The sequence below is a fragment of the Acyrthosiphon pisum genome, chromosome A1, assembly GCF_005508785.2.
Source record: "Acyrthosiphon pisum isolate AL4f chromosome A1, pea_aphid_22Mar2018_4r6ur, whole genome shotgun sequence".
NCBI classification, from domain to species: Eukaryota; Metazoa; Arthropoda; class Insecta; order Hemiptera; family Aphididae; genus Acyrthosiphon; species Acyrthosiphon pisum.
In genome coordinates, this window is record NC_042494.1 from 38,097,267 (window position 1) to 38,112,509 (window position 15,243).

General features: G+C 30.5%; 1 protein-coding gene across 2 annotated transcripts in view; it reads left to right on the forward strand.

Moving 5' to 3' along the window:
- Window positions 1-15,243, forward strand: part of LOC100166902 (lachesin-like) — a 168,858-nt gene that overhangs the window by 63,063 nt on the left and 90,552 nt on the right. For both annotated transcript variants that reach the window (XM_029487009.1, XM_029487010.1), the window contains one exon: window positions 440-607. In XM_029487009.1, coding sequence (XP_029342869.1) covers window positions 544-607 — 64 coding nt within the window. In that variant the 5' untranslated portion in view covers window positions 440-543. The remainder of the gene's footprint in view (window positions 1-439; window positions 608-15,243) is intronic.

Sequence of the window (15,243 nt, forward strand, 5' to 3'; positions counted from 1 at the left end):
CAAGATAGAGCAAGTTATGTTTTTGTAATAATTTCCTTGAATAAATTGATTTTCCATGGAGATATTAAGGGTGATACGGGACTTATGGGACATACTGTATTATATTGTAACGATATATGAATTGAGTCAGTGGTAGAAAAAACCAATTCAATATTATCATATTGTTTACAGTTTATTTATTTGATTTTCAACTTTTTACGTGAGAGTAGACATTATATACAAATATGTACATACATTAATATATGAATAGTAATTTAATTATACTGTTAGTTAATTTATACTGGCAATAATGATTTTGGGCATGACTATAGAATACCTATATATAATATTTATTTAAATAACTGTTGTTCGTCATTGTGAAAACAACACAATAAAAAAAATTTACTTAGCTACATTTCATAGTTAAAAGATTCAAACGATATTTCTTTTTTTCTTTTAGGGGAACTAATTCGTCGCACGGGAATGGCGTTTGAAACGAAAGGCGAGGGCTGCAGTAAAAACAAACGTTGAAATAAAAATTGTCATCGAGAATTTCAATCAAAGATGTTTTACAGATATTTGGTTATCGTTGCGTTGATTTTTCTGTATGGCAATCTAGACGTAAACTGTAAGTAAAAAAAACTATTTTTTGTTATAATTTTATAAACAGCAATTTTAATTTTTACGTTCATAGTTCTGGAATAATTTTAAAGTTCTTTTTTGGTATTGATAAAAATGTATTTGGTTTTCCACGTTAAATTATAAATCAATACATGAACTGTGAAAGAAATTTATTGAGATGTGTAGTTTTGGCTGGAATATTTCTCTGAAATCTACGTTTTATTTTATTTTTTTTAAAAATCGGAGTTTTTTGTAAAAACATGTATAGAATCATTTGTAAGATATTAATTTTTATCCATCATTTAATTATTTTCAAAAAAGAAAAATTTTGTTTTAGAAAAAGTTAATATTATATAGGTACTAATTACTAGGTAATAAGTAGTGTAAAATGTACTTTGGAATTAAACATTTCAATAGTTATATGCTTAATAAGTGTGACTGTTAGAACTCCAGAAATATTTTATTTATCTACAGATTTCAGTATAGCAGTAGTTCCATGGGAATCGCTATAAGACAAAAATTAGTTTCAATTAGTTGCATGTAATATTGTGATTGATTACAAATTCTTGCTATTTGTTGAAATTTGTTTACAGTTTTACTGGCAACTAAAATATTATACACATCATGATTCATGATACGAGTTTTGACAATAATTTATATTTTTACCTATTCAAATATTATATTGTAACATTGTATGTATTATATTTCTATGATATCAACATTTTCTAAAAAAAAAACGAAGTTTATAGTTTTAATGTGAGGTAAAGTATTAGTTCCATGAACGATGGCTAATGTAAACCATAAAATAGTTCAGAAATGTGTGACACGAGGCCGTAAGAGATATTATAAATTATAATATCGTGTCTGTATAATTCCTTTGAAAATATTTATCCCTGTAAAAATTCGAAAATATATGCGAAACTGCACATATTCTGTTGAAATTAATTATTTTTAATTTTCCAAAAGTGCTTAGTAACTTTGGAATTCAAGTTGTTTATGATTTTATTTTCAATTTCATAGACTCAAGTTTATTATATAAATTCATATATTTAAACTATAATAATATGAGAGTAACTGTTAGGTTATAGCGATTAATTTTAAAAAATGTCAGAATTATTATCAAATGTTTAATAGGTACCCTATAGTCAGAGAAGTTCAAATATATTTTGAAGTGTAAATTTCTATAAAACTAAGTCTCACTTTACTATTCACTTTTAAGTGTTTTCATTGAAAGAAAGTTATGAGTATAAAAGTGTATGAAAATAAATATTAAATGGTTCGCAAAACTATGGATGACTGATTTATCAGCAATTGATATTTTCTTAAAATTGTATACACTTTAAACTTTTATAGACGTTAGTCGTCTTTGTCATATTATCTGGTTTGAAGTTTCGCGGTCAAAGAGAGTTTCGAATAAAATGCCATGTTAAAACTTTTTAATTAGTTAAAAGATTGAACCATTTTGTCAATATTTTATTATTCACATGACTTACATAAGATTTAAAAGGTGTGACATAAAACTTAATAAGACAAATATAGTTGAAAACATTTTAAATATTTATCAAATACATATATTTGTAAATAATATGAACGTACATCAATAATAAAACTGTTATTCAGTAAATTATTACATGGTATACATTCTGCGTTGGTGAATTATTTTTCTGCAGACTAACACACACTCATATTAACAATAATAGTAATAATATACCATTTGTGGTACTGGATATTATAGAATAATATGCAAAACAAAACTCTTCCAACTTTTTAAAAAAAAATGTCTTGAAAAAATCGATATTATGTTCAAACAATACAATTGTTACTTCAAAAATACTATTTATATTACAATAATTACATTATAAAGGGTTTTATAATTTTATGCGGACGGCTTCGGAAACCAGAAACAAAACATTTTACAATGTTAGTTGACCAAAAAAATATAACGTAGCACATTGAGTATCTCGTATGGTTGTACATCATATTATTGAAACAGTATTGTGTAGGCTGATAGACATAATTATTTATTTATTTTGTTTTTAATTTAAACGGTCTATCCATAACGTTTTTAAGTTATAGCACCACAATATGAATAAATTACATTTTCCGTAACCTAAATTAAAAAAGGGACTTTAGATTTAATTTTACAGATAATATTTGTTACGCCGTCGGCCGTCAACACTTATTTAAAAAAAACACAACCATTCATTATAAAATAGATATATTTTTTCGTTGGTTATTTTCTAAGAAAAAAGTACATCACCAAAATATAAAATAAATTATAGTAATTTTAAAGTTACCTAGTTAGTGTTGTATATAGCGTTCAGAGAATATTCACTTTCCAACCTTTCATATTTTAATATTCTGGAATAAAATATATAGATCGTGCGAACGTAGATATATATCGAAAATAGTCAGGTAAAGTTATTCATAATTAATATCATGTAATAGGACATTATATTCGGACAATTTCCAGGAAATGGCATAAAACCCCGTTTTTTTTAGTTTCGGTAAATATGAAAAAATCGAAGAATATTGAAATAAGACATTTACGAAAAAAATCAGTTTCGAAAAATTAAAAAAAAAAACAAAATTTTTGGAAAATTAAAAAATTATATTAACGCTTAAAATTAAAATAATCTAAGTTTAAAAAAAATAAATAAAGAAACATTGTCATTTTCCATATGTAAATACGGCGCACGTATCATTGTATTGTTATATTATTTTTTTTTTGGAAATTTCAAATCAAATTTTGATCCCTATAGAGAAAATCGATGAAGATTGACGTTTTATACGTTTTCAAGTTTTCCAATTGTATGCTCACTATAATATGTATAATGTATAATTTGTATTAGCTTTGAAAAAAACTAAAGTTATGTATAACCTATAAATAATGAATAGTATATAACTAATGAGTAGTTATAGTTGACAAAATTATAAATAAAAATATTTTTAATTCCATCAATTTAATAATTCTTTTTGCTAATTATATTACATAGATAATTGACTTATTATTAGGTATAAGTAAATCAATATTATGAATTTTTTAGCTGCACTGAATGAAATGTTCCACATATTAAAGCAATGTATTATTTAATTTAATTTCTATTTTTATTCAGTCCATTGAAATCGTACGTTATTAAACTTTGGATTTTATTTCCAACATATTATTATACCATTGAAAATATTGAGTGTAAATACGGTAAGATGGTTTTGGTGAAGTCGGGATGATTATTAAAGTCAAGAGTCCTCGCACATGTATCCAGTCAACTTCTTTACCAAGTTAATTTCATTTTGAGAATGTGTCCTCTACCCTAACCCATATCACTTTTGAGCAGTATTATATTCAAATCCAGTTGCGTCTTTTTCTTATTATGTTTTTTATTGTGCTTACCCATTCATCGTGTCGTCATCATAATAACAATTGTGTGTTGGAGAAGTTCGAGGTTGCCACGTGGTACGAAATTCAACCGAACTTATTTTACATTTTATACATCATATATCAAATAAACGGAGATAGTATTACATACGTGTACGTGCACATGTAGAGAAACGGCAAGTCGGCAAATGATTCAAATCGAAAAAAAAACAAGACTAAGTTTTTAAACTGTAAATGTAAAAAATTATACATAATTATTTTGTTTCAAGGAACATTTTAAAAATGTTTGTTAATAATGGTTTATGTTTAGGTACTTAATCACAAGTTCTTTATTTTTCGGTTAGTCGATTGTAGACATTTATAGTACATAATAATAATAATATATTAGTGCGACGATTAACTAAGTACTGGCTGAATATTATTGTCATTAAAAAAGTTAAGAGTTAAATTCTCAGTACTTTTTTAATAATATTAAAATTTTAACAAGACCTGAACTGAACTGAAATATTTACACAACCACAATTTGCAAAAAAATCGTTTTAATTTTTACAGTCGTTATTTTAATAGGAATAAAATCGTACTGACTTGTTCCCAGGAATTTTTGTAATTAAATTGGATCGGTTTTCGTCCATCACAATATCTGGAAGTCGTAACATTTCTTCAAACCCTTTTCGTCCCATAATTTTTTTGTATTTATGTAATATTAATACATATACATAATAATACAAAACACACGCATGAACCCAACCTACAGTACCCTCCCCCACAGTTGAAAAACCACTCAATGGACTCTATGTCGCCGCGGGTTAATCAATGAAAAAAAAAATTAATAATAATGCAGAGCCAATTAAAAATAATAATTGTACGATAAGCCAATGTGTGCTTTCGCAATTGTGTTATATTGGTGAACTGTTGACGATTACCGTGGTTCCTATCATAACAATAATTGATAACAATAATATTATTATGTTTATCGATTTTCGGACGGATCGTCAGCGAAGAAAAATCGTCTGCAACCACCGTGTTCGCGCGGTATTTACCGTGGTATTCAACATGTATAATAATATTTCATAGCCGATGGTCGTATGGTATGTACACACCGTCGACGTTACACAACATAATAATATGAAAGACGTATCAAAGTGCGCCGTAATGAGTAATAATACTTTACACACGCTCCGAGAGCAACCGCCCGAAAATGGTACACAACTAGTGCGTACGTCAATGACGGGCGCACACCTAATAACGACTGTGCCTACGACACGATGCGCTTTTATATTAACAGGATCCGAATTCGTTGGGATGTGCAAAACGTTTTATCGACGGAAAACAGCCGAAAACGCATTGTGTTCTGCGCGCGGTTTATCAACGATACGCATATAACGACATTGTACTCGCATTGTAGGTAATAATATATATTATTATAATACCTTTTTGGCGGAAGTGTGACGATTGTTTCGTTAAAACATTTGTGGCCGCCACATAATGTACCATACGTATTTATATCATATGCGTATATTATTTCGTATCGTTACATACGGTCGGCTACGTTTTCCGATGTATCTGCCACGAGGCCCACAACCCGTTCTAACGGGATTTAGCCTTGACGACGACGATGGTAATTTTATCGTGACGGGGTGTTGACGGGGTTCGCGAAAATGTTGAGCATTTCGGGTACCAAACGTCACGTGTCTTCGCGTTAAACTCCTTAGTAAGTGCCACACACTCAGGCATACCGTACTCAGTACTCGAGCGATGATACGCCAACGCTTACGCTTTTCCGGGTCAGCGAATCGTGGACCACCGGCGAACGGGTTTGGTTTTCTTTGAATACGACAACGCGGTATAGTATACCACTGAATCACTGACTGGCACAACGTGTACCTGGCTTTGATCGATGTGTCTAATAAGTCGTATTATAATCTATTAATAAGTGCATTTATTACTGGAAAATAGCAAAACTCAGTTCACGCATATTCGAATACCACCAGCATTTTTTTAGTTATTATTTCTGAACAAGGTACGCCCAAAAGAGTATAGAAGTACCTATTGCCTTTTTATATTTGCACTGTTAATAATTTCGACATCGTCATCGTCTTAATAATGATGATTATTACTATTGTTTTTTTTTTAATTCTTGAATATTAAAACGATTTTTTCGCATTTTTTTTCGCTTGAAATACTTTAATATTAATACCTACGAGCTGAAATGTTAAACTTAAAAAAGCATTATGGTTCAATTATTCATAAAAATTCAACGCGTGTACAATTATTTTACATCCCTTAACCTATTTCTATACAATTTTAATATATTTTTTGTCGTCTGCTTTAAACTATTGTGTCATTTGTATATCTTCGATCCAACGTATTTATAAGTAATACAGTAGAATATTTTCAGAAATTTCATTGGAATTGTCATTATTAATAATTTCACTAATTGAAACGCCAACGAAGCTTAAGATGTTAATCAAATCAAAAGGCTTGCCTGGAACAACGGTTAAAATATTTAAAGCTGATCAAGACGATGATTATTCATTATTATTTACTTTATAATTTTGTCGCGTACTTTTTCCTCTCGTTTTTGGTCATTTTCTTGTTTTACATAATAATAATTGAAGGAAAGAAAAGAATTGGGTTTTGAGTTTAACAGTATGTCTATGACGAAGATTTTTCGTAAGCGATTTACATAATCCTTACGATAAGTATAATCTTTCATTAACTATTCCCGTCAATGTGACTCAAGGGTAGAAATGGAAACAAAATTATAAATTTTATATTTACATATTTCTTATCCATGGAGGCCCACACATCTATTTGAGAGATTTTGTAAAGGTATATTATTTTATCATCAAATGTGTGATTAACAAGAATACAAAGAATCTTCTAGATAATATTTGACAGAAGATTAGGAGGCAGAAGTAAGCGGAAAAGATAGATTTTAGTTTAAAACTGGGCATTTGGTACCACAATATTTAAATTCTCACTAGTATCTACTATTAAATGTTGTCTAGTGCAAAAGATTTTTCCACCATCTCGTCGTCCATAATTTCGATAGATAGGGTGTACATATAGAGGAGTAGTTTAATAGTTAGTAAGCAATTCGAATTAGTTTTTCGATAACTAGCAATAGACGTTCAAAGATACATTTTCAAATAGGTATTTTGGAGAAGAACGGAAATAAACTGATGGGTCTGTATATGAAAGATGAATAGAGAGTATTCTGATTTAAGTATTATTAGTGATATCCCAGGTCCAATTTGACATTTAGACAGTGTAGGTTGTTTAAAATCATCGATTTAAAGATATCAAGTATACCACTGTAGAGGTAGGCCAATACGTTGGTGTAGATGCAATATATATGGGTACAAACTACAATTATACAATATATAGATACAATGTAAAATATAGTTACGGGAACGAGTTAAGACGACAAACCTATTGCTGCCACGTAGAATATTATAATGGCAACCATTTTATAGTTGGGAAATCAAAACTTTTTTTTTTTATTTTAGTTATAACTATTTTTATTATTTTTATAATTTTTAAAAAATAAAAGTTAATCGTCATAAATTAAAAATGTTTTTTTGATTTTAGTTGAGTTTAATGGGGTGTATTTATACTAACGTTTAATTAAGTAGTCATTATCAGAATACTTTTAGCATTTATATTTTGTATTTTTAAAAGGTTTATCAGAATCATGTATATTCAACTGAAATTCGATATATTACATACAAATGTTAAGAATTATTGATATATTTTACCAATTAATATAACCTTTCTAAAATTGTGTATATAGTGTAAAAACTACAAAGTTGGTTATCCATTGTAAAATACGAGTGAATAGTAAATATACAGGGTTATTCACTTTTTCAAAATTAATCATCTGATGTTTTTCGTCTGGCTTCCTAGGTTACCTATCTTTATACAATGTGATTATTTCTTTTAAGATCATGTTAAATAAAGATACCTACTTACTATGTACCACTATAAGCATCAATCATAGAGCTGCTAAGAAATTAGAGGAGTAAATTACAACGGATACGCATTGAATGAATTTGAATTCTGCTTAGACGTTATTTGTGTGACAAAGGAGCTTACGTAAAACTTTTATAGATACTATTACATTAATTTGATATATTATTATTTTATATCATATATGATATATATATATATATAATATATTACTCTCAACCTAACAATTAAAAATACACAAACATTTAAAATCTGATGAATCATTTAGAATACCCTGTTTGAATACATATTGTCTTAATTATACCTACATTATAGGTATCGTAGTACATATTATAGAAACAAAGTACCTTACATCTTTAAAGTTTAAAGAGTCTCACAGAGTCGGACAAGGCTTGATACTGTTTGAAATATAATATTTATATTATCCTATATTTGTTGTTTTATTATAACGGAACTGTGGGTTCTAGAACAATAACACTAAGAGGATATTATATTAAATCCGATTTAATTTACGCAAACAGCGAATCAGCCGTATGATAATTTATCATAGTCATGATAAATAAATAATAAATAGCTGCATTGATATGTTAAATCAATGTATTATTTAACTTCTTCTTTAGTGGACTTTTATTAATTTTAATATTTAAACACAAAGATAAAATATATTCAGAAGTTGATATATAATCAACGACGAACAGAGAGCTTACTTTTAGAACACAATCAGAGTTAAGTTATTAAGATAGATGTAACAATGTGTACAATGGGATTAACCTGCAAACTGACTTCATCAAAAGTTTTTAATAGGCAGTCCCAATTAGAGTTTAATTGAATCGTTTAGTTTAATTAGTAATGCTTACAATAAGCCACCGCATAATACAATTATTATAATATGAACAATTTATTTCTAAACTTTTTAAAATCATGAATTATATTTAGAAAGTATTTTCGTCATGAAAATAACTAAAATATGAAAATGACATAATCATTTAAGTTAAACAAAATAAATATTTACAAACCACGTAATTTATTGAGTAACGGTATTATGGACAGTAAATGAAGATTGAAATCTATAAATAACACATTCGTGTTTAAATAAATATTTTAATTTAACTCTGATTTATCAAATTCAAACCGTGCAATAATTCTCTAAACAATGAACACGATATTCATTATAGTTTAATTATTATTATTATTCATTGGTCTTGAGCCCGGCAACTAAAGCCATATTAGGTGTTGGATGTTACTGTAGGGTTTTTGGTACGGTTGGAGGAACACGTTTTTGTGTTTGGCAGAATTTTCTTGTGGGCATCTGTAGGTATCTGCCATGCTCGGGTGGGGAATGAAGGCCTCTCTCTCTCTCTCCGGACACCGTGACTGCCCAAAGAAAAATGCCACTCGTGGCCGGGATCGAACCGGCGTTGGTGCACATCGCAACCGACGCCTTAGTCCGCTCGGCCACTCCGTCCCCCGTTATAGTTCAACTAATAATTTGTATTATGCAAAAAAATATTCAATAGTAATTTCAGTTTTTACATAATGTGTTTTCTAAACAGTTTTTTCGAATCATAAATTGTTTTTCACATTTTCGGTTTGTATGATTATTAGATAGTCCAATAAAAATAATTTTGTAACTACTTTACATGGTCTACGATTTTAATAACAATATATCGCGTTACTTCTGTCAGCTATCATCAGGACGTATTGCTGTTTATTGCAAAACATTTTGGTCAGCAGATAATGCGTACAACCGTTATTGTAGGTAGCCCGGACCCGGAGGACAATAGTATTAATATTATTATTATTGTTATTATATTATTACAGTCTCCGGTAGCACCAGATAAGACATTCGTCATTACTTTGGAGGTTGAAACGTCGCGGGACTGCCTTATCAGCGGGCGTCCGGCGGAAGTCTCTCGGATATATTATGCTGTATTACATATCCTAACAAACGGCTGTCCGCTAACGCAAATTCATGTGCACTTTGTGCATCGGTGTGAGTAGTATATATGTGTGTGTGTGGTGCATAGAAGTTTCATTGAATAATGAACGAATGCAAAGCAGACAGATAGTGCAGTCGTGTTTTGAATACGGAGAGAGGGGCTAATCGGATTGGTTATATTGTCGTAGATGGCAGTGCACAGCTATATAAGGTTGGGACTTAAATGCACCAGACGTGCTTTACCCATTGAATGCATTTCGTTACACCACGTGTATTATATAATATTGGACTCTGTTTTGATATCGATCTCTCCTGCAGCATTTTGTCGTGGGGGCGTATTATCGTAATGGAATATCTAATTCGACCTATAAGTTTTTAACCGAATAAACACCTCTCACGAAGACAAATATACGCACACATAATAAATTATACCAAAAAATTACAATTTTATTATTCATCAGAAATTATGTGTGCATTTAATTCAGCTTTATATAATATATATTTATAATCACTATTGCATCAAAATATCTTGGTAACATAATTTTTAAATTGAAAACAATTGTTTTTATCTAAGTCATTTTTATTTTAATATTTCTGTTTTTTTTTTTTTTAAATAATAATCAATATTATTATTTTAAATAAGAATATAATTTATGAAGATCTTTGATATATTATAAACTTAATAATATATCACGATTTAAATGAGTAAGGTTTGTAGCCCACATAATATGAAGCCCCATACCGCTCACTTATATTAATAACGGTTCAACGATTAATTAATAATCACTCTGTATAAATATTTGCATTAAAAAAAATAAAAAAAATAAATTAAGGAATTTCGTCTAAAAAGTAAGATTACAAGGACACCATGAGTCATATGGAATTTTTTTTTATTGATTTTTTTTTTCATTTGACACGTAGTGAATATCATTACAGTTCTAGTGAATGGTTACGTTGATCACTCTAGTAACTTTTGTAACTATTGTCCATTACAGAATTATTTTGCAATAAGTGTATAATACCTACGTATCAGTTACCTCCACGTCCCGTAGATCCACAAGAATTTTGCTCTTGATTTCTCCTACACTACAAGATTGAAAGTGTAAAATTCCTTGATTCGATTGTAAGGGTGCGTGAAACTTTAGTAAGTTATTACTCCAGACTCCTAATCAAAAAGTATCCAAAATAATATAATAGTTTGATCGTTACAACGGTGACCAAAATATTTCCTTCAGTTCGTTAGATCATAATATTAGGTATATTATTATGCCATCATATTTTGGGGCCGTAGGAACTTCTGTTTGGGGAATTTTATGTCTCGACTTGAATCAATTAATTTAAGGGTGTCTGTGCCGATGCGTTTTTTGGTACAAAAACATGTATTACGGGAAAAACTCTCACGACCTGTAGAATTGTCGGATTTCGTTAATTTTTTTTTTATCTTAAAGTAGAGAACATTTTATAGGTCGGATTAAAGCCCAATTTTGAAAACTATAACGATAGAAACTGGAATATGCATTTGAAAAATGTATAATATTTGTTCTTTTTCAAACGTATTTTTCTACTACTATTCAAAGTAAAATAAAAAATCGAGCTTTGATCCGACCTGTAGAAACTTCTCATCTTTCAGATAAAAAAAAAATTAAAGAAATTCGACAATTCTACAGGGCGTGAGAGTTTTCCCACGATTAAAGATAGTATGGTTGCCCCTCGAATCTAGAAAAGTGTCTACCGAAATGAATCTCCATTATCAGTATTAAACAGCTGGAAATTTACGCTCTAGCGCTTATTTGTTGTAGTGATTCTAAATGAAATTACCTTTCAAATGTAAATTGTAGTTCCGTGATAGCCACTATGACATATAAGCGCTAGTGCTTAAGTTTCAAGCTGTTTAATTTAACTTTAATACTGATTATAGAGATTCATTTCGGTAGACACTTTTCAAGTATGAGAATCATACGTCGATGGGCAACCATACTATCTATAGCTGTGGTTTTTCCCGTGAAGTCATTTTCATTGATATAATACACCGTATCGACTCCGTCTAAATAAGTATCGAGCTATAGATTAGTGGAAAAGTATTAAAATTAAGGCAATTACTAAAATATAAAACATAATATTCAAATAGCATAGAAATTTCGAAAATTGGAAATACTCGCACCGACACCCTTAATGGCTTACTATTAGACCCTTAGAAAAAAGTGAAAAAAAAATCTCTATTGGGAAAATGTCAACCGATGGTGTTGGCTTATGGCGATGAAACACCAGCACCACACAAAACATTACACACCTCTTGAACTCTTTATCTCTTTTATAGATGAGATATTATACCTCAACCCCACTTTACAGACCAGATATTTTGGCTATTTATTATCATATTTTCAAGAATCTCGAGGAGTTTTTAGGTGGAAAATATTTTATAAAGATGAAGAGGTGAAGTAAATTAGTACAAAAGCTGAACCACGCTATTACAATAACAATATAACAATCACTGTAAATGTCATTAAAATGTATTCGTTTCAATGGTAAATTTTATTTGTTTATTGATGGATCCAAATATACACAAATTGGCTGATTATTAATCATAATAATAAAAACCATTCGTTAATAATAAATAATAATTTAAAATATTTAAAATTATAAGGTGTTTAAAATTTAAACTAATATTCAATTTTTTTTATTTATTTATTTTTATTAATTACCCCACGGAAACTTAAACCATTGGGTGGTTTTTGACTGTGGGGGAGGGTACTGTAGGTTTTTGGAAACACGTGTGTTTTAGTTTGGCAGAATTTCAAATTGGGCACTCGTAGCCCGTAGGCTTCTGCCATGCCCGGTTGGGGGATGACGGCCTCTCTCTCCAGACCGATGTCTGCTCGGAGAGAAGTGACCGAGATTCGAACCGGTGACGGTGCGCATCGTAACTGACGCCTTGGTCCGTTCGGCCACTCCGTCCCCCTATTATATTTCTATTTCTATTTCTATTCTATTCTAATAGGCATATTATTTATACTATATATAGGCTGTACAAAATACAATGAAAAAAATAATAAATAGTATAAGAAGATAAAATTATAGACAATTTATAGTAAGTTTAACCATGGAGCACAAAAGAGACCTTGGCAGAAAATTATTTTGGTGTAGATCAAGAGTGGATCTTTATTTGAAATATTTATCATTACCGTATATGTAAACAAATTTCGGAGGAAGGGTCCAACATTTTTTTTTTATATTAAGAAGAGCAGGAAAAGGATAATGCCTATTATTATGTTTGTAAAAATATTAAGACGCAGGCCGCATAAGACTATGACACAAGCCACGGTTTGGCTACCCCTGATATGGATGTTAAATATCCAGTCACTTATCATTTATGCGTTCAAAATCTAAAAACTTGTTACAATAGTCAATAAACAATATTCATTATTCACTGCTAAAAATGTTCTGCTTTCAAACATTTTTGGGGGAAGGGGCTGGACCATGGCCTTGTGAAGTATTATTATTATTACCTATATTTTTTTCCCTTAAAATGTATGATACATGCGTTGGCATTTCATCTTATCCATTGGAAAAGAAATATACAAAAATAGAAAAATGTAATAACGTTTTATGTTATTCGTTTAATTTTAACAATTTGAGTTTTTTTTTTATCGAAATGTCTTCTTTGATATTGCAATAGAATACTCAATTATATTATAAAGACTAAAAAAAAGCGAATGGTATACCGTATACAATACGATATTGAATAATCGTTTTTCGTTCCACCTTGTACATCATATTTTGATAATATTAAAATTACGATAACACAAATAGCTATAGATGCACAATACTATGACTGCTTTATACTTGTTGCAAATGTTTTGTATACTCTGTAGACAACACGTTTCATATTCGCGACTTGCTCCCAAGCACCTACAGCAGTGAAGTCTACCGTCGGGCCACGACTTTGTATTGTATTATAAATTATAATCGTTCGGCTTAGAATTAATAGAACTTGATACATGTAAGGAGTAAATACGCGTAAAATGTTATCCTCGTATACGTATATTGTAAATTTGTAACATGGTCAAATTATAAATTTTCCAACGTTGACCATGAATATCAAAGGTACCCATGCAGCATAGTAGTTGGGCTCAGGTACAAACTTTGGTGCGGTACGCGGAGGACAAGTATTTTTGACCACCGCGCACGCGTTTTTTGTCCGCTTTCTTTTTCTACTTACTCACATCCGTTCTCCCCGTGTATATATATAATATAATGATTACACCACGGTACATTAACCCGCGCAAAGGCTAAAACATATTATATCCGGTGGCGGCGGGTAATTGCTTTGTTGCTTATATATCGCACGCGCTTTTTACATCAGAGTACTTGCCGGGGCGGCTTTGGATATCGCCTTTGTCGGAAAGGTCCGTTTCGTATATATAAAAGAGGATAAAAGTCTTTGCCGAAGGTTATCAAGAACGGGACGAGGGGCGGGGAGAGCAGCGAGCACCAGAGGGGAGGGTGGGAGGGGAGCATATGCGAGGGAACGGATGCCGCCACAGCCGCTGCCGTCGAGAAAGCTGGTCGGCTGCTATTGCTTTTTAATCCATCGGGTAAATTGAATGGCGGGGGCGCCAGGCGGACAATAATGAATCCGCGCGCGCAACGAACATCGTGATTGAAATTGTATTTGTGATCCAAACGAAATAATAATATCAAACCGACGCGCGACGTGCTGTGGACATACACTTAGCACGTGGTTTTCGTTTTTTTTTTTGAAAAGAATTAGTTTTTTGTTTTGTTAGTTTTCGTTTAGTTCCTACGTAGCGACGCCGACAATTTATGCTGCGATGATAAGTATACGTTGAGTATACGAGAGATAACAGTACCTAATAATAAGACAAAAAGTCTTGTTTAAAAACGATTATATAATAACTGTAGAATTAACTTGTAAGCTCGGTGGATTATGATGCTTTTAGATTTTAATCGAAACAATGCAAAATAGAATTCCTTCGTTTCTAAAAGTCTTAACCGTTGTAGCTCCGTAATATTATTACTATTGCTTCTTTTCATTTTAGATTCTGAGTGGAACGATGAATGTATTGATTTTACAATGATGTGTGTTTTTTTATTTTTTTATTAATTTTTTATTTTTTTTGTGTCTGTGTACACGATAAGTCGAAATAATGCTACGATTTTCAACTTCAGTATCTTGTTCGATCAGAAAGTGAATATCGTTGGTGCATTGGGGAGGTCAAAATTTAAATTTCCCAGTAGTTTTTAAAAGCGCCGGGAAAAACAAAAGAAAAATTAAGGAAAAACGGGAATTTTTACGCAAAATTTTTCACAAAATTGAATTTGGTTTTTGGTGTAA